The sequence below is a fragment of the Thermobia domestica genome, chromosome 18, assembly GCF_964235325.1.
Source record: "Thermobia domestica chromosome 18, izTheDome1.hap1.1, whole genome shotgun sequence".
NCBI lineage: Eukaryota > Metazoa > Arthropoda > Insecta > Zygentoma > Lepismatidae > Thermobia > Thermobia domestica.
In genome coordinates, this window is record NC_137471.1 from 139602861 (window position 1) to 139624863 (window position 22003).

At 37.3% G+C, this 22003-nt stretch overlaps 1 protein-coding gene across 1 annotated transcript in view; it reads left to right on the top strand.

The window, feature by feature from the left end:
* LOC145674907 (uncharacterized) overlaps window positions 1–22003 on the top strand; it is a 129940-nt gene that overhangs the window by 75745 nt on the left and 32192 nt on the right. Inside the window, exons 12-13 of the mRNA XM_081745168.1 lie at window positions 2884–3080; window positions 17705–17765. Of these exons, the coding sequence (XP_081601294.1) occupies window positions 2884–3080; window positions 17705–17765 (258 nt within the window). The remainder of the gene's footprint in view (window positions 1–2883; window positions 3081–17704; window positions 17766–22003) is intronic.

The following is a 22003-nucleotide window of genomic DNA, read 5'->3' on the forward strand; positions in this document are numbered from 1 at the left end:
TTGGTATAAAACGTTAAAGAAAATAAGCAAAAGGTGGGTTATCATTGTTGCCAAATAAGGGAGATATGAGGCTCTGAAGCTGACAAATCATGGGGATCGTACAGAGAAATGAACATGTACAACAAGAAGAAGACTGTAGAAGGACCAAATGTACAGTATAGAGTAAACTAGAGCATGCACAGCATCCAGTGACTAACGCCCTTGATACAGGATTTACCCAGAAAGAGATTACATGGTACAGTTGCCGTACAAAGAAGTTCCATGAGACATTATGTGGAAATATGAAGAATAAGCCTTCCTGTAGCGCAGCAACTCCAATTGCGTTTGTGTGGAATCGATATCTCGAACTGTTCCCGAGAGTTATAAAACGAACTAACTTGGGGTTGCAACACTACATAAGATCCTGCATACCTTCCAAACCACAGAAACGAAGGCGTAGCGCCTGAAAAGAGTACAGAAAAGATGTGGTAAGAAAGGTAACAAACCTGTGAGAAGAAAGTACCTCAGAATCGACCCGCAGAGACTAATGAACTATGATAGTTGTCAGTCGAGAGTATAGGAAACGTGTAGTTAGCATGTGAGACAACAATGAAGATAAATCACAATGCATTCAGGTTACCGCTAATATACAGGTGCAAAATATTTTAATATAATACACCAATAAATTCAACAGAAAGGACACAGATACGTATGGCAAAATACGTACATTTCTCGCCCTAGTCGCACATTCAACATGACGTATTAAGCCCGTTAGTCACTGGCTGCTGTGCATTCTGTGGTTTACTCCTTAACGTACACTCATGTCCAAAATTATTGTCGCATGTCTATAAATATGTTGTTGGAGGAGTATAATTTGACAACGAATTCGCCCGGTATTTCTTATAACGTTAGTACGTGTATAATCGGCAAAGACGTGTATGTGGCAAATTTCATATCAAAAGAGCAGTAAATAAGAACAATAAAACGAAAATAAAACTTCTTGTCCATTTAGCAACATTTTGTTTTACTCATTCTAATTTTCGTATTTATAATTCTTTACGCATGAAATTTACCAGAAACATATATTTTCCGATTATACACATAGTATCAGTATTAAAAGTGCTCTACAAAATCATTTTCAAATAATATTCTTACAAGAAGACATAGATACGCGACAATAATTTTGGACATGAGTGTACATTTGATCCTTCTGCAGTCTTGTAGTTGCTATACATTTGTTGGTTCCGTTGTACAGACCCCATAATTTCTCAACTACAGAGCCTCATGTCTCCCTTATTTGGCAACACTGATAAGCCACTTTTTGCATATATTCTACCACTTTTCATGCCAATTGTTTTAATGTCATAGAATGATATACGTTCTATAGGAAAAGCTATAAGTTTGTGTTGGGATGGCAACACTGCTTGCGTAACACTACTGCCGTGTTCTTGGTCGTGTGTCCTCCTCCGGTAGGTATCAGCTTATCTGCATACTTTTTCATTTTCTGCGTTTTTCAAGCGTTTTAGGGGTATAATTCGGCACAGCCTCACCGGTCACTGCTTGGTATATTTATTATACGTAGCGAGTAAACAAGGCATTTCCACATCCAATGACTATCACGACGATGATTAGAGATCCACAATTAGTCAGGGTACCAATTTTCATAAATATCTAGCTGTCACGTTTCGCATACGTCCCTTGTTAGAAGAATGATATGGCAATTTTATGGCGTAAGTTTGATTGCATGTTGCCCACGGGAGGGAAATGTAGGGGTAAGAATTCATTAAAAAATCCCTAACCAAATTTTAGGACATTTTGTAGCAGGCACCACTATCGCTACATGGGTTCAAGTCACCTCCAAAAATTCTTGGTGTGTCGACAATTCACAGTGAAAACGCGAAATCGTTGGCTGCTATGCAAAGACAGAAAAAATTCTCCCTTATCGTACACATGAAATTTTGACATTTTTCCTGCCTCGGAAGGAAAAATGAACAGTTTTGCAGGTGCTGCAGCTTCCCTAATTATCCCATTGGAACTTCCTGTGGTTCGCTGTGTAATGCAAAGAAGAGGCTTTCACATACTGGTACGTTTGTTCCAATGTAGCCAACAAGAGAGGAAAAACGGGATATTTTCCAAATTTTCCCCTAAAATAGGAAATTTAAATTTTGTTTGGCTGGAAACCCTGCTGCCAGACAGACGCGAACTATCTTAAAATAAACTTTGGTGCCCCACTAATGTATCATAGAAGTATCATGTTGATGTCTAAGAAAGGAAACTAGTAATTTTAAAAGATTCATTATGGTAAACAGAAAAGTAAAAAAAAAAAAAAAAAAATCAATGTTTAGAACCTAAATCCGAAATTTTTGTGCGTCCCCTAATTATCCGATTGTAACGACCTGTACTTGCTTTTGTTCAGTAAGGACTGACGTTCGACTGGCGTAAGTTGACTTGCGTTCGTATGTATAGATACTGATTTATAAATATAAATTTTAATTTTTGACCGAAAAATAGGAAAATTTTAATTCCCCTAGTTGGCAACACTGATTGTGAGTTGGTCAAATTTGTCTAAAAAAATAGGTATCCATTTGAGGTATACGCTTGACAAGTGTTAAGTAGATCTCTCTAAAAAGAAGGAAGTTACACTGAAAAAAACTTCCTGAAAAAAAACTGAAAAAATCGAAATTCGAAAATTTAGGATTTTTTGACTTTGGGCTTAAATTTGAGAAGGAAATTAGACACTCGGGAAGAAATACCATAAACTGTAGTCCAACCATATTTGGCATAGGAAAAATTATTCTGATATCTTAATTAGCGTAGTGTCAACCCCGTATGCGTCACTTTGGACATTAGGTCGGGAAAGGGTTAATAATCAATAATGAAGGCAAAATATTATATTATTTGCAGACGACTCCTATATCACCAATGTTGGAATCAGCAGTTAGCAAACCTGAGTACAATACACATAATCATAAGGTTAGCTTTAATGAAGAACAACTTGAAAGAACAGAATCCAATGAGAATCTACATGCATCATGTTCCGGAGAATCTACCAGTGAAGATAATAGTTCTTCCGAGCCGATGTTTTCTCTTAAGTATTACAGGTAAGGCTGTAGCTATAATAATTGTTTAATAACATCTCCAACTTCTAAATGTTTGAACTGTCAAGAGATTATGCGCACTACTTTTCTTAACTTTCATTATTAATATTTCATGTATTGAATAAAATTTCTATCTCCTGTAATAATTCCAACACATCGGCAAACTTATCGTTGATTCGTTCTTTTAGTTCACATGGCGTTTCCTATTGATTGTTTGAGGTCACATGATATTTTGGCGGGAAAGGACATCGTACAAAAGGCATTGCATTTCCCCGTCTGTCCGATTTGGGTGATTTTTGGATATGTTATAGCTGAGGACCCTCCGGTGAAATATTTATATGGAGCCAACTTCAGAGGTCACCAAAAGTCACACCGTTCATTTGCCGTAGCGCAGTATAACACACAACTATTTTTTGTATGCCAAGTTTGTATGCCAGTTCTACCAACACCCTTGTGTGACATTTGGTGACCTCTGAAGGCCACAGGGCTGATAATAGGGAGTTTGCCGCATATAAACAATTGACTGAGGGATCCTCAGCTACAATATATCCAAAAATCACCCAAATCCGACAGACGAGGAAATGCAATGCTTTTTGTACGGTGTCCTTTTATTGAGTCACTGCCCCCTGACACACAGTATCCGGCGGGAATTCAGAATTTCCTGTCACGTGATATGAAGCGGGAATTTTGAATTGAGAGCACTTTGGTGTAACGTACTACTTTGGATGGACTTTTAAATTAGAAGGCAAGGGGTATTTTTCTGGCAATTTTGAATTTGTGCCAACTAGGTTCTTGACTCCGGGTCACGGTCCAAGACTCAGTGGTCATGAATTAGTGCTACGTAGAACCACTATTTATATTGCCCCTTGCAATTAGATTTGGTGACGGCCTTCGTTTTGGGTATAATTACTTTTGATCGGCGAGTGGCTAGGGCGCCGATATCAACAAAACCCCCTCGATGCCCTATTTTGTTTGAAGGAAATGTGAAACAAATCTTATTTCGTTTTCAGAAAGTAATTAAATTGTAAACCCTTCTGTGTTGTCCAATCTTTGATTCTTTGGTTAGTTTATATTCCCCCCACATTTTTTGGGTAGCAAATAGGATTTTTTCTCCAGTTTTTCGCATTTTAGGTTTCAAATTGACATTTTTCGAGATTTTGTTTCTACTACTGTTTTAGCTAGCTTTTTTCCATTTGTCATTTTGTTCTCTTTTCAGGTACCTTTTGTTTTATTTGGGTTCGTGGTTTGGACCCTACAACGCTTTATTTGAGTTTAGTGACCCATATTGCGTGGGCTTGTGACCACAAGTGTTTGTTTGTTTACATTTTATCTAGGTCAGGGGGTATGACCCAGATTACTTGTTTATAGTTGGTACCATTTCCAAGTTTTGTTTTTCTTCCAGATTTCCCATTTTGGTTTCGTTCCAGCCAACGCTTTAATTTTGTTCGTTTTGTTTCTTAAGAATATTTAGTTCATTTTAAAATTGCATTTTATTTTATTTATTTACTGGTAATTCACTTTAATCTTCAATTGGTAGCGTAATTCCTTATATACCTTACCTTAATGCAACTTAATAAAAACTGTAACGTGTTACTCGTCTCACCGATATAATAATTGGAACATTAGTTGCTACGTGTATGCTGTAATACGAAGCTGTGTCAGTACGTTATTGTTTCATTTATTCATCAAACTGTGTACTCAACATCCTGCTTTGTACTCCAGCATTTTCATTCTTTTATCTTGGGACATTCTTCACTACACCGTCACCACATTCACCTGACAACAACAACTACTGTTGCATCATCGGCTGTTATGGTTGTGCTACAAGTGTGTTCCCATCCCCAGCAAATGTATCGCTTATGCCATCTCTTAGCAGTGTGGATAATTATTGGCAGTTGATCCGACGTTCTTCGTTATGGTCCAGCGGTAAGAAGTTTATCTTACTTACAGCATCTATCCCATCTTGAGATCTTAAATCTTTTTTTTTCTCCTACGATTCCACAGATCTTTGCTGTCGAAACGTCAGGATTCTCCAAGGATTCGACTCCTTCCGATTCGACATTTTGGAGGGACGCCATGTTACGGGATATGAAGTCAGGACAAGCTAGGACATCTTTATTTCATGTGGAAATTCAACAAGCCATCAATGGAAGCCAACCAGCCTTCAAGAGTTCACTGTCTGATGTTATTAACACCAATATTCTGTTATACGTCGCAATCTGACTTTACATTGAAAGTTTAATTAACTATTGCTTTGCTGTTATTGAGGAAGTCTTTGTACATGTAACTTGTAATAAACACTGGTAGCAACTTCCTATTACCTTTTGCCTACCAAACAGTCTGACACGCGACGCTTTTAATTTACTTTGTTAGATCAATTGCTTCTCTCAATTGGTTTGACCTCATTGGCCCCTCATAGTCAGGCTACTACAAGACATTGTCCGTTTCGTTCGTTTACCCACGACACGATGTTACAACAAGAAAGTAATAAATACAGAAGTAAGTACTTTGACTCAGGTGAGTCTCTTGTTGGTTCGTTTACCTGACAACGTTAGAAATCTCAGGAGAAAATTTGAGAACTTTGAGTTGAGTCGACGACATGTAGAAACATGGACTTGGTCAATGTCAGTTTTGGGTAATCGACCACGCTCAGGAAACTCTGTGGTGTCTCGTTCGGTGTTAATGATTTATAATCGTGGTTAATTATTTGATGCTAATATTACCGTAATTCGGTCAATCTGGGTTCGATGATAGCGAACCAGACAACCAGCTAAATAAATACACTTAACACATATCATTAAATAATTTATTCTTGATTCTCATAACAATTAGATTAATAAACGGCTTAGGGCTTTGCATGGGCAGTGTGGCTACTATCTATCTTCCTATTTCATTCATAAACTATTGTATTTACAGTTTAAACTTAAGTTACTTTAATTGACTTTAGTTGAAGCTAAAGATCGTTCGGTTTTGTTAATAATTGCTTAATTTAAACAGCTCAAGAGAAACTACTAACCTGGTTGCTGTTGAAGTACTTCAGTCTTGGTATGGAAGTGTCGAGATAATAATCACTAAAAATATAGAGACTTGGATGTCGAATCGCGGGATCTTTCCGAAACAAGGGTTTAGTCGAGACTGCTCTCCTCGAGCTCTACATGCAGGTCGAAAACTACCTTCCGTATTTCTTGCAATACTTGAAATTCCTATCGTTACAATTACCTCGTAGGTGATTCAACTGTCTTCCTTGTAGCAAGACTTCCTTGTCGAATCGCGGGTTCTTTCCGAAACAAGGGTTTATTCGAGACTGCTCTCCTCGAGCTCTACATGCAGGTCGAAAACTACCTTCCGTATTTCTTGCAATACTTGAAATTCCTATCGTTACAATTACCTCGTAGGTGATTCAGCTGTCTTCCTTGTAGCAAGACTTCCTTGTCGAATCGCGGGATCTTTCCGAAACAAGGGTTTAGTCGAGACTGCTCTCCTCGAGCTCTACATGCAGGTCGAAAACTACCTTCCGTATTTCTTGCAATACTTGAAATTCCTATCGTCACAATTACCTCGTAGGTGATTCAACTGTCTTCCTTGTAGCAAGACTTCCTTGTCGAATCGCGGGATCTTTCCGAAACAAGGGTTTAGTCGAGACTGCTCTCCTCGAGCTCTACATGCAGGTCGTAAACTACCTTCCGTATTTCTTGCAATACTTGAAATTCCTATCGTTACAATTACCTCGTAGGTGATTCAACTGTCTTCCTTGTAGCAAGACTCCTTGTCGAATCGCGGGATCTTTCCGAAACGAGGGTTTAGTCGAGACTGCTCTCCTCGAGCTCTACATGCAGGTCGAAAACTACCTTCCGTATTTCTTGCAATACTTGAAATTCCTATCGTTACAATTACCTCGTAGGTGATTCAACTGTCTTCCTTGTAGCAAGACTTCCTTGTCGAATTGCGGGATCTTTCCGAAACAAGGGTTTAGTCGAGACTGCTCTCCTCGAGCTCTACATGCAGGTCGAAAACTACCTTCCGTATTTCTTGCAATACTTGAAATTCCTATCGTTACAATTACCTCGTAGGTGATTCAACTGTTTTCCTTGTAGCAAGACTTCCTTGTCGAATCGCGGGTTCTTTCCGCAACAAGGGTTTATTCGAGACTGCTCTACTCGAGCTCTACATGCAGGTCGAAAACTACCTTCCGTATTTCTTGCAATACTTGAAATTCCTATCGTTACAATTACCTCGTAGGTGATTCAACTGTTTTCCTTGTAGCAAGATTTCCTGTCGAATCGCGGGTTCTTTCCGAAACAAGGGTTTAGTCGAGACTGCTCTCCTCGAGCTCTACATGCAGGTCGAAAACTACCTTCCGTATTTCTTGCAATACTTGAAATTCCTATCGTTACAATTACCTCGTAGGTGATTCAACTGTTTTCCTTGTAGCAAGACTTCCTTGTCGAATCGCGGGTTCTTTCCGCAACAAGGGTTTATTCGAGACTGCTCTACTCGAGCTCTACATGCAGGTCGAAAACTACCTTCCGTATTTCTTGCAATACTTGAAATTCCTATCGTTACAATTACCTCGTAGGTGATTCAACTGTTTTCCTTGTAGCAAGATTTCCTGTCGAATCGCGGGTTCTTTCCGAAACAAGGGTTTAGTCGAGACTGCTCTCCTCGAGCTCTACATGCAGGTCGAAAACTACCTTCCGTATTTCTTGCAATACTTGAAATTCCTATCGTTACAATTACCTCGTAGGTGATTCAACTGTCTTCCTTGTAGCAAGACTCCTTGTCGAATCGCGGGATCTTTCCGAAACAAGGGTTTAGTCGAGACTGCTCTCCTCGAGCTCTACATGCAGGTCGAAAATTACCTTCCGTATTTCTTGCAATACTTGAAATTCCTATCGTTACAATTACCTCGTAGGTGATTCAACTGTTTTCCTTGTAGCAAGACTTCCTTGTCGAATCGCGGGATCTTTCCGAAACAAGGGTTTAGTCGAGACTGCTCTCCTCGAGCTCTACATGCAGGTCGAAAACTACCTTCCGTATTTCTTGCAATACTTGAAATTCCTATCGTTACAATTACCTCGTAGGTGATTCAACTGTCTTCCTTGTAGCAAGACTTCCTTATACCTTATTCTGAAGTTTTACCAAGTGTTTTACATATTTCCTGGTTGCGAAGTCTATACAGTAATGTGTGCATACACGGAAGTCTGGTTTTAAGCAATTCAAGAGATTCTTAAGTCAATGTCCTTATACACTTGTACTATCTGACCTGCCAATTATTAATGTATCCACCACATTATTATTATTATTATTATTATTATTATTATTATTATTATTATTATTATTATTATTATTATCATTATTATTATTATTATTAGGGTTAGGATTTTATTGCACTATAAATGCGGGGAAACTGCAAAATAAAAAATGCAATTATGCACTAAAAATCTAAAAAAATACACTATAATTAAAAAAAATGCTTTCACAGAGAATCATCCGTTACTATTTATTAGTGTATTACCTATATATATATATATATACACGTGGTTCTACTCTGTTTTTTCTCAAAAGAGGCACGTAACACTGAGTTGCAATAAACAGCAAAAATCATATGAAGGTTTTCGAACTGGAATGCATGGCGGTTGTCTGCAAATAACGATTTGTACATTGAAAAAGTTCTTTCAGTTTCTACAAAAACCACCGGAGCATATTCGAAATAGACCATATCACTTATTCCTAGATCTTTTTCTAATTTGGGCAGTACAAATTTTGTGCCTGGAAGAATGTCCACTATCGCACACAAAACATGGTAACCTGAGTTTTTTTCAATACATCTGTCATTTTTCTTGACACTACCAGTCCTACTTCTCAGGAACACTTTCTAATGCACTTACTGCATTTTTGATTGAGTCAATTCAAGTTGTCAACTTGTCTCCAGATTTCTGTAAGGAAGTAATCACCCCTGGTAGAAATCCAAAATTAAATTGAATGCACATAAGCTTACCTTGGATTTCAGGATTGACCAGGATCTCTTGTGCAGTTCAAATCGCGGAAGCTTCGGAGGGGTCGAAAGAGTCTATCGTTTTCTTTGCAGCTTCGAAGTTTTGACAATAGTATTTACGGGTTTCTAGCCACGTTTCCCACCTGGTAAGAACGGGGCTAGGTAGTAGAGGGAGTTCAGGATGCTCAAACTTAAAAGCAGCTACACGTGATGGGGCCTTACTGAACACTTACTTTACACTTCCTATGAGTTTATCAACATCAGGAAACTGCACACGTATCTCTTCAGCCACTCTGTGGCAACCATGCTCGAGACACGTAATGTGAATCATTTTCGAATATAACGCCTGCAGAGAGTTCGCTGCTTTTACCATATACGGTGCAGCATCGGTTACAAAGAGCAGCACGTTTTCGTAAAGGACGCCATTAGGCCATAAGAGATGCATTGATTTATCAAATAACTTACTGATCTTGGAATAATTGACCTTTTCCAGAACTTCGCAATTCAAAAGAAATGTTTTACCCGGCCCATCCTCCTGCATCACTCCAACAACAACATTCACTGCATTTCGTTCCTCCGAATCACACGTTTCATCCATGGACACCCATATTTTCTTTCCGTCCAATTCTTGTCTAATACACTGCATTGTTTTCTCGTAAAGTTTGTTCACGTAATTCTTCCTTAAGGTCGAAGAATCGGGGAGGGGTTTGCAAGTGTATTTTTCCAAAAAGGCACGCAATGTCACGTTGTCCACTTTGTTCAACGGAATGTCAGCACAAATAAATGCTTCGCACAAATCTTCGAAAAAAAAAATGATTTTTGGATGTACCATACTGCGGGAGAAGTTGTTGCGCGGCGTTTGCCTCTCGTTTCGCACGTAACTTAAGTCCCCGTGTGTGATTGTCCCTTGAAACATGCTGTTCAACGGTAAATTTTCTTTCGGCTGAAACTGCCGTATCACACATCTTGCAGTAGACAACACTTCCATCTGTTGTAAATACTTTTTCAGCTCCAAATTCACTCACAAATCGTTTAAGCTTGGAAGCAGTACTCTATTTTATCTTCGGCATTTTAACCAGATAAACTGCAGAGTTAGGCGTCTACTAACAGCTCACCAAAACAGTGAATGCCAAGGCCAGTGAATTCTCGCTCCTTCGCTTCATGTGACTAATCGCCAGAGACTGCAGTCTGCGGACATTGGCCACGCCTACTCCAACAAATCTTCGAACTAGAATCGTGTAGAGCAATTTTCCTTGCATTTTATTTTGTGTAGGCTGAAGCATTCTGCTTCAATTTATTGTTTTTATAAGAAAAATGAGAATTATGCAGTTAAAAGTAAGATTAAATACTAAATATGCATGTAAAATGCCCAAAAAACTGTAAAAAAATGCACTTATGTACAGAAATGGACAAAAAAATGCAAAAAATGCACAAACAAGTTTGTCTTAAATTACTTCTTTTTAATAAAACAGGATTTATAACAACGATCAATGTTTATACTAATCCAGAAAAAAGTTGCAAAATCATCAAGATCCTAACCCTAATTATTATTATTATTAAGTTCGGACCTGGAAATTTTTCTTCCACATTTCTCTATCTTCAGCTCTGTCTTTTAACTCCCAATATTTTCTTCTCTTCTTCAAACCATCAATCAATTCTGTTCTTCTTCTTACTTCTCACTTTTCTTCTATGGCGGTGTGAAGAAGACAATTTCTTCGCAAGATGTGTCTAATCCAAATATCCTTCCAACGAAAGATGAATGAATCCTCTCCTCTCCTATCCGTTCTAAAACACCTTCGTTTGTCACTCTCTTTGTGTTCATTTTATTTTCTCCATGTTCCTGCAACACCACAATTCGAAGCTCTCTAAATATTTCTTCTTTGACTTCCATAATCACGAAGTCTCTGAACCACTCGCGCAAATTCTAAAGGGGGGGTGAGGGGGACATGTCCCATTCAATCTCAGAACTGGGGAGACTGTCCTCCCCAATATTCCGATTTGAAATGTGTTGTAGGGGGGGAGAAATGATGATTCCTATCCGACTGCCACTTCATCTAAATCGCCTGACATATAATATACAATGGGTTCACCTCAGAAATCAGATTCACCTAGCGTAATATGAGTTTAATGCCCCCCCCCCCAGAATAAGCCTCAAAACTGCCCGCTTCCCAGTGTTAAAGACAACTCAGTTCCTCTGATCCTCCACAGCATTGTTTTTCAACTTCATAAATATTTTGAACATCGCTTAAAAAAATTATGGGAACGGTCTTACCCGTTCCCCCCAATGTTGAAGACAGATTTGCGCCGGTGCTCTAAATCATACATATGCAGTACTTGACCAACTTCTTTCTTAGTTCAACATTAAGCCTGGTAGTTAAGAGTGATCTTCATTTGTTGAATGCTTCTTTGGCTATGGCTATTTCTAGCTTCTTTGGCTATCTCTTCTGTGTAGTAAGCGTCTTTCGTCAAAATACTTCCCAGATACTTGAAATTATCGACTTCTTAAGTTCTCTTTGTTCTACTCTGACTTGTAAAGGAGAATTTCCATGGATATTCTCATGACTTTCGAGTTTTCGATGTTTATTTTCATTCCATGTACTTTCCCAGCATCATCTCTTGTAGTCCTCCTTCTGTTCTAGCTATAATAATCGTACCATTTGCATATCTGATCTTATTAATGGTCTGCCTTCCGATCTTGCAATTTCAAATTTCCGTTAATGCTTCCTTCATTAAACATTCAATGTAAATGTTGAATAATTGGGACGTACTACACCCTACACCCGCAAATTGTATTAGATACCGTGTTTCGGAAGTGACCAATTCTGGAATCAACCACTTTTCTTCGTCAAGCCGAGTTCATTAATATATATATACCATGTGTGCAATCGCTGTAAATATCCCATCCTCGGAAACTGTATTATTCCCTAAGTTTGTTTAATTTCAGAAATAGTAATGTTAATTGAAAGTAAGAGAGGATTACAGAATGGTTACCGAGAAGTATGCGCAGTGGGTTACATGCACAGGACCGACACGGCGTAGGATCGACACGGCATAGGATCGACACGGCGTAGGATCGACACGGCATAGGATCGACACGGCACAGAACCGAAACGGCACAGGATCGACACGGCATAGGATCGACAGCAGAACTTTCATACGATCGAAATAGTAAAAAATACATTATTTTATAATTACGCAATATTAAGTAACAATTATTTTCTCAAGGATATATAGGAGAGAACAGTCATACGATCGAAACGGCATAGGAACGAAACGGCGTAGGATCGACACGGCATAGGACCGAAACGGCACAGGGCCGACACGGCACAGGATCGACACGGCACAGGACCGAAATGGCATAGGATCGACACGGCACAGGATCGACATTCTGTAGGGTGGTCAACACTTTCTGAAAATATCAATATCGCATATCCCTCACCTTGAAGTTGTGGATATAAAAAATTGTAAGGATAAATAATTCTAAATGGTCTATTTTTAAAAAAATTATATATATATATATATATATATATATATATATATATATATATATATATATATATATATATATATATATATATATACAAATTGTATAAAAATATTGTGCGTAATATATCCATGCCGTAATAAATACACCTTTAATTTTGTGATATTAAAAAAAAAATACGCTAAATAACTCCAATAGTTGATTCGAGGTTTTCAATACCGAATAAATAATATTATTTGTCTGATATTTTTATAATGCTGTAATTTTTTATGTATACTAAGTTGAAGTATGTACATGTAACTGCAATTTTAAAACTGTAGGCTTAGAATTTGCGTTTGGATTTTTTTTTTTAAGCGAAGCAATGCACCTATGTTAAGTTGCCTCCTTTCAAATTTCGAATTGAAATCGGAAGCCAATCGTTTGTTTTTCGTTTGTTATTGACTTTTTTGAAGAAAAATAGTAAAAATCGTATCTTTCTTAAAACATAAAGAGATGTTTACAAAATAAAGTTGGTATATGGCCAAATTTACCCTTGTTCCTCCACTTAAAATTTTGATTGAAAATCAAAATCAATTGTTTGATATGCGTATGCTACTAATTATTTTTAAAAGAATAGTCTGTTTCGAAAAACATAAAGAGTCTTTTCAAGAGAAATGGGTGTTGGAATTTCATATTGGCTCCACTTTAAAGTCTCGAATCAAAACCGAAGCCAAGCGTTTCTTATTGGTTGTTTTTAAGAGCAAATCGCTTGTTTCGAAAAAATAGAGAAAGAGATTTACAAAATAAATTTAGAATGTGATCAAATTCAATCTGATTCCTTTACTTACAAATTTCGATTCAAGACCAAAATCAATCGTTTGATATGGATTTGTTGTTGCTTGTTTGGAAGAAAAGTAATTTGATTCGAAAAACATAAGAATATAATTAAGAAATAATGTTGATGAAGGTGATTTGTTTCGGGGCGGTTTGCTTATTTTGAAGAAAAAATCACTTGTTTCAAAACAACCAGTAAAATATATCTATTTCCAGGATACATTTGGTGGTCAACTTCATACTGTTTTTTCTGCTTTTAAATATCGATTCAATACTCAAGCTAATAACATGTTTTCCTTTCTTATTGATTGGTTTGAAGAGGAAATAGTTTGTTTTGAAAATTATTAAGAGTCATTTACAAAATAAGGTTGGGTGGGCCAACTTTTTGGTGGTATTTCAAATTTCGATTTAAAATCAAACTCAATCATTTATTTTTCGTTCGTTATTGATTGTTTTGAAGAAAAACTAACAGCCATTAAAGAAATGTTTATAGTAAAGGTGGTCACCTTCACAGGGTTCCTGCACTTCAAATTTCGTTCAAAGCATAAAACGGTTAAGATAATAAGAGAAACACAATCAGTACTCTACGCAAATGTTTAGGGGGTTCAGGGGCTTTAGGAACACAAGTTTATATAATATCAAGTGTTTATATATATAAACGTGCTTAATTTTGCATAATACCTTGCTCAAGGGGGGTTTCAAAGTCCTTAATCCCTTTACTTCAGTACGCCACTAAACATCAATTATAAGTCATTCGTTATCCAAATTGTACTTCTTGTACTGATTCAATCCTTAATTTTAAAGTTCAAAATTATATGAGCACTTATTATGCTATTGGAAAAGAGCACATATTTTATGACAGTGCAAGGTAGTTTCTTGTTTTAACAATTGAAAGAAAGGAAAACACCAATAAAAGTAATAATAATACCTGACACGAATTCCGATAGTAAATCATATTTTATTATCTTATTTGAAACTTTGAGAAAATTGAAGCTCTACACCGAATACAAATTGGATAATAAGCAATGCTTTATAATTGCTTGATAAATTTCAAATTGAGAACAAAGAGAGTGATACTGTTTAAAAGAAAGATTGAATAAAAACAAGAATTTTAGGAATGATCTAAAAAATGGATCAAAATATTATGATCTTGGCTAATATTAATTTTTGAATCAGTTACCATAAAATATTCGAACGGTCTCTAAATCGAGTTTTCTCCAGATATGTAGTTCTCCAGGTATAAGGAGTACAAGAAAAATTTCGATTAATTAAATATTTTGGATTTTTTTTTTATAACGGGCCACAAAATTTTTGGACGGTCCCTAAATCGACTAGCACTGTCCATTTAGCACTATCATTCTTTTGTCACTCACAATTATTAATATTCATATAGTAAATATCTTATAATTCTTATATTTTAAAATCAATTGACAGGTCTCTGATTGCTTTTATGAGAAATAAATATTTGGTTTTATAGATACTACGCAGTGGGGATGATCGTGCGTCGTTTCGGTCCTATGCCGTTTCGGTCCTGCGCCGTGTCGATCCTGTGCCATTTTGTTCCTATGCCGTATCGATCCTGTGCCGTGTCGATCCTGTGCCGTGTCGATCCTGTGCCGTTTCGTTCCTATGCCGTGTCGGCTCTATACCGTTTCGATCCTACGTATTCTATGCATATAACTTGCACATGCATAGAATCGACAGGAGTTTATAATTTGTAAGAGCAAAGATTAAACAGATAATAAAAATATTATTTTTTTAGGCACATGATTAAAAGTTAAATTATTTCAGAGCAGCGGCGTGAGAGCAAAACGGCACAGGATCGACACGGCATAGGATCGACACGGCATAGGACCGAAACGGCACAGGATCGACACGGCACAGGGCCGAAACAGGTTTCTGAGCTGAATTGTCGGTCGTATGCCGTGTCGATCCTGTGCCGTGTCGATCCTGTGCCGCATCCCCTGCGCAGTAACATCGTGAATGTTATTTACAGCATATTATTCAAAGCATCCATTCTGGCAAGTACACTTCTCCCACACAGTTCGCCCTCATTAACCTAAACCAAACTCGCGTTCAATCCCTTCGTGTCCAGTTCTCTCTTTCGAGCTCTTGCTCACTTCTCTCAATTTACCTTGAGCTGGCTACTCTCAAATGAGTTCACGCTCACTCCCGATCAGACTCACTTCTGTCAATTGGCTATCACTCACTCCTGTTCGGGCTCATTTTTGTCAGAGGCTCGCGCTCATTAATCTCAATGAGTTCGCGCTCATTTGGGCTCGCTTCGCTTCTCTCAATTAGATTAGTGCCCCCTAATCTTAATAGGGTTTGCGTTCACACGGACTGGTGCTCATTAATATGAATTAACACTGTGCTGACTTGTGCAAACTCACTTTTCTCAATTGGGCTCGTATTCATTAATCTCAATTTGGAGCCACACTCACTCACGCCCGGGCTCACTTTAGACAAGGTTATTTTGCATTGAAATCTCTCGAGTTGAATGGACGCAATGTTTCACTGATAATGTTCACCTCTGTTGCGTCGGGCCTTAAGGTTGATCCCAGCTCGCGCTAAGCGGGCTTTCTACTGACCAAACTATGTGCGTGGATTTCCTTGTGCTTATTTTGTTTCTTCATACTTTCTTTTTCCATTCTACCACTTCATTTACTATTATCGTCACCGTCTCCTTTAGCATTGATGTATAGTTGTGTGACATTCAATTTGAAGTTTCTTTTCATTTCATTCTGGTAGAGCTCATCGGCTTCTATGGAATTTGCTGTCACTCACCACAGATGTCCAAATTTACGAGTATATCTTTTCGACTCTAGGTCTCGCGCTCAACAACATTTCAGCTCAATAATGAAGATCAATCCCGAGTGACCCCGAGCTGTATTGAAAGAGCACGAATTGGATGGCCTAATTAAAGAAAGTGAGCCTGAGCACGAATGCAATTAAAATTAGTGAGTGTGAACCTACATGAGACTAATGTTCTCAAAACGGGACTGATCGCAATCCCAGTTGGGAAAAGTGCGCCGAGCGCAAGTTCAATTGATAGTAGTGAGCTGGAGCGGAATTGAGCATGAGCACAATTGAGAGAAAAAAAGCGTGAATGGGAGCAAGCAAGAGTCCAATTAAAAGAAGTGAGCATGATTGAAAATGAAAGCGAGCTCATTTGAGATTAATGAGTGCGATCTCAATTGAGAAAAGTGAGCATGAGCGCGGGAGTTTGCGAGCCTAATTGAAATTAATGTTCTCAAATCCAATTGAGAGAAATCAACTCAAAACGGGTGTGACTACAAACCCAGTTTAAAGAAGTTTGCTCGAGCGCGAGCTCAGTTGAGAGAAATAAAGTGGAGCGGAAAGAAGCGTGAGAGCAATTGAGAGAAAAATCATGAGCAGGAGCAAGTATGAGATCAGTTAAGAGAAGTGAGCACGGGTGTAAGTGAGCGCGATCCTAATTGCAAGAAATGAGCTCACAGCAGGAGTAAACATGAGTATATTTGAGAAAAGTGAGTCCGAGCGGAAATGAGCGCCAGCCCATTTTGGGTTAACGAGTATGGGTCCAAATAAAAGAAGTGAGTCAGAGCACGACAAAGTCAAAGGCAAAGTGTAAATGGCTATTCTTATTTCTTATAGAGTACCGGGATGATAATCCTTTGATGCCAATCTGTGCTAGTTGACGTCGTGAATTTAGTGTAGAGCTGTGAGATAGAATAATGATCGGAGACCGTCGCTGACTGATATAGAATTTTTTAAAAATATAATTTACATGTTTAGAGATAGTGTGGTCATTGGATAAGTTTCTCGAGGTAGGTCCAAGTGACCTATATCTTGTAGTACTGGATCATTGGATCGCTGAAAGTTGAGGCAGAATCTTCACCAAGCAAGAAGATTATTTATTTCAATAATGATTATCCCAAGATACTATTAAGGCCTATGCAAACGTTATTTTACTCAATCACATTCATCTTACCACCTGTGGAAACGCACTTCGGAATTATGCATTTTAAAAATTCTGCGCTGTATTATTCTTTTCACTGTTGACAACAAATATTTACTATCATATTGAGAAATTGATCTTTTTTAAAACAAAACATTATCATGGTTTCTCTATTTCCTTCTGTTTTTTTACGTGTTTCTTAAACATTAGTATTTATATGTTCAGTACTTTAATCTATAAGTAGGATCACAAACATTAATATCGAAATAATCAATGTAAATCTTTGATGCTTTTGTTTGAAGATAGTGTTGTTTCTGATATTTCACCTATTTCGAAGTTCATTTGTTTTTGAATGATACAAGTATTTCAACATTATTGTTTTTCTATTTTTTCAGTTGGAGGATCAAATGCGGTTTCATGAAGATTTTAGAACCAATTAGTAAACTGAGTTCGGAAGTGAGTATATATTGATAATTTTGTAAATTAAATTTGTCTAGCGAGCGTACTAAAATTCGCGTCAACGATTGACAGAAAATCACAGTATTCTAGAGCAACGTTCCTCTAAAGCGATCAGGTATGACAATATTTCAACTCTGCACAGACATTGGTAAGATGTATCTCTAATGATAAACTTTACGTGATATATACACACACAGTGTGTTTCAAAGCAACACCGACAACGTTTGGGAGACGATTTCTGACACCAAGATAAAACAAAAAGTATAGACCATCCTGGGTACACAAATGCTTCCTTTCGGAGTTATAGGTTGCCGAAAACATGAAAAACTCAACTTTAAAAGACCATAGCTCTAAAACTATGGGACCTACCGTAGTCAGATCAAGACTTCACTTAGGAAGTAATATGTGCGCTATCCAAATATACATATTTCAGAATCCTAATTTACTGACACAACAATTTTTATAGATGGAGTTTGGCTACGGACATAATCTGAAGTACTCACCAACTGTAGAGCCCAAAATTATGTCATCACCAAAATACTTTTCTATGGACATGATATTGTTTTCATGTTAAGTATTAGAATAAGAATAAAATGACAATTGACGTCCAGGAATAAAAGTAGATAATACTGAAGAAACAACTACAAAATTACCTTCCACCAAGGGAAGTTACACACGTACTAGCTAAATGGTAGTTATGCTAATCTAAATTGATCTTCTGAAGATATTACATTGTGCTCTCATAACATTGTAGAGCCATGTTCAAAAATTTAAATCATCTTTTTGGTTAAGAATATGCACACAATTTTCCACAAAGAAGCTTATGTCCAGCAACACTTACTTACTTTCTATCTAGATACAAAGTTTAGATCAAATGCATCGTATACTTCAGAATCAGAATATTGAGATGTATGGTCTGTCAAAAAGACTGAAATGACTTTTTTCTTTTAAAAAAAATTCTATGTTAAAACATTGCTAGGATTTTGAGAGCGGAAGTGTACAATATCGCAACATATGCTAATAATTACATGAATAATCGATAATCACAATTATATGATACATAATGATGGAAGCAGAGACGTAAAGAGACATAAATTTAATGGTATTAGCAGTGACCCAAACAATAGAATTTTGCTTTTCTTTAGGAAAAAAAAAGTTAAAATTAGAAAACAAGAGCATGTGAACAGTAAAGCAATCCAAGGTTATTTTACACAAGTGGTGAACCATTTCTCCCCTTTTAGAATTTATAGTAACAAAAGTTACCATAACGTATTGTTGTATTAAACGCTTATGAAACTCATCTAACACGTATTGAACCTGTTTCTTTTTATTTGTCAATTCAAGCATGGACCAAAGAAGACCTCGGATGCGTTTTGGAACTGGATGGTCAACTTGGCGACGCCAAGTGGGGGCGGGGGTTGGTGGTTGCAAGGTCTTTTTTTTTTTTTAAGGCAAATTTTAAAACTTTTTCACGTCCTTATTTTTCAAGATATCAGATTAAAGTTTTGCACACGGATTGTATGCACCTGTGAGTGTTTCTCACTTTTTTGAGGTTTCTACGTAAACCAGAGCCCAGGCCTGACAGGCGCAAATGTTTCAAGGGGGCGATTTAAAAATATTCGATTTTTTCCGAATTTTCCGGTTAAGATGCAGGATACCGTCATGTGAGGGTACCGTTGGGAAGGATGCGTTATACTGAAGAAAAGGACATATGAACCATGATTCTAGGCCACACAGTAATGTTGCAGGAATTTTTTATATTATGTACTATGATATAAATTTATATATTTAAATATTTTTTACCTTCGGTTTAATTCTGAAAACTTTTCCCGTCCTTATTTTTCAAGATATCAAATTGAAATTTTACACACGCATTGTGTATATCTCTAAGTATTTCTCAGGCGATTTTTAGATATCTACGTCAACCCTAGTCTGGGCCAGATGGGCTCAAATTTTCCGAAAAGGGGAGTTTTCGGAAAATTTCCCAGATTTTCCCTAATTTCCGTTTCTGGTGAATGACATGGGCATGCGAGTGATATCGTTTGAAAGGTTGCTTTAGTCTAAAGAGTGAGGTTTGAACCGTTATCCTACTCTTAATAGTAATGTTGTAGGAAATTTTTAGATTATATATGTGTATAATGGATCACCTTCAAATTAAAAAAAAAGATCCGACCTTTGTTTTCAAGTTATATTATATTTTGCACACACATTGTGTACATAACTACGTATTTTTAAAGTAGTTTTCAGATCCCTACGTGAAACCAGGCCTGGGCCAGAGGGGCACAAACATTTTTGATTTTTTTCGAAAAAAAACTCCCGGTTTTCCCCAGTTTTCCCGTATCTGGTGTACAATACGGACAAGCGAGTGGTACCGTAGAAAGGTTGTTGTATTCTGAAGAAAAGAAATGAAGAAGTATGAACTATGATCCTACTATAAATAATAAGGAAACAGTAGCTGTTTGACTGAAAGTCTAAAATTTATCTCAAAAAGTGGAAATTTGGAAAGGGCTACAGGTTTTCCAAACTGAGATCAATCCGTTGTAGGTAATAAGGCGATATTCTGTAGTATCAACGTTTCCACAAATGTTACAGTTGCTGTCATCAATAATTTGATGGTGATCCTGTTTAGCTTTAGTATCTATAATCTTATTAATAGTTCTGAACAGAACGAACAAGCTGAGGTTAACACAAAACTATATGAAACTCATCTCCAAATACATTGTCAATTTACTGATGGGAATTTGGAAATTATGAGGACATTGGCTGGGCTGCTCTTGTAGAAATTAGTTATAGAAATTTTTCACTGTTTTAAATAAGGTTCTGGGCCACGGACAGACAGATAAAATTAATTACATATTACCTCTTGTCAGTCAGCTGATTTAGATATTGAAGTCCTAGATCATGCAATGTCAGTTGTGTTTACAGTATTCGATGAACAGGGGCATTGTCTTGAAGGAACATAATTTCTTTTTTCAATTTTCCGCGGCGATATATTTTCAATTTGAGTCTCTCAATTTTGAGTAATGCAAAGTAATACGTTGTTAAATATTTGACCAATGGGCAGGTAGTCTATGAGTATGACTCCATCCTTATTCCAGAAGAATGTTGCAAACACTTTCCCAGCCAGGGAGTAATCTACACCCCTCCAACACCCCCCTAACACCCCTCCAAATTTCTTCACACACACCCCTGGATGGAAAAGGAATACTCCCCCAAATCCAATTGTATCAATCAGTATCATCTAGGTTATTTATTGCATCAAGTTAAAAAAGGTTTAGCGTTTAGGAAAGGAGGCAATATTCTTATTTATTTATTTCACTTCAAAATACGAAGCAACCTCATTCTTATGTACGGCTTCGAGAACCACACGACCTCATTGTTTCGGGGGTTGTTTCGATTGAAACAATTGACAAAACAGAAGGCTGATACCTACCCTCCTGTGCTTCGCAGTCGTTTCCGAGAAAAGAGATTGATGGACAGATGCAGATGACTGAAATTGGCAACGTCTTGAGCGGTTATTCACTTACCTCCTCCTCAATAAGGAAAAATGTGACAACATAGTAATAAGCTTATACCAGATTCAGTTGGTACTCTGCAACAGGCTCGCAACTAGAGGGGGGTTGAGGAGGGCCTGGCTCTCCCTAAATTTTTATGTCCCCTCCAGACCTCAATACAAAATGCACAATTTAGATATTTGTAAGCGAATTTTTAATGACTTGGCCGCTCCTAACATATTCATGGCCCCCCAAAGCTCTGTGGCTGGTTTCGAGACTGCTCTGCAAGTGGTGTATCAACGGACGGACGTTAGAAGGGTGTAGTCAAAACGTTTCTAGAAATGAATAGATCGATTGAAGTAAGAATTATATATATTTTAGACTGAGTCTAGCGTTATGCAGGAACGCATTTGGCGCTAGCTTCATTTTTGTAAAGTATATTTTTATTCACGTAAATTCATTGAGCGGAACAGGGCTCATAGCGAGTCACTTTTTTAAAAACTAAAATTTACTTTTTTCAAGTTGGTCCTTAAAAGTTATTTTTTTTCAAATTTGTCACTAAAAGCTACTTTTTTGAGAAGTAAAATGACTTTTTAGTGTAATTTATGTTTTGCATTGGCAGTTTTCTAAAAAAATATGAAAACAAATGGAAAAAAGCAGAAACTTGTTACTCATTACTCTTCTGAAAGCTTCAGTATGTGAAACAGTCAGCTTCATTCTCACTTTAGCTTTTATTCTTTC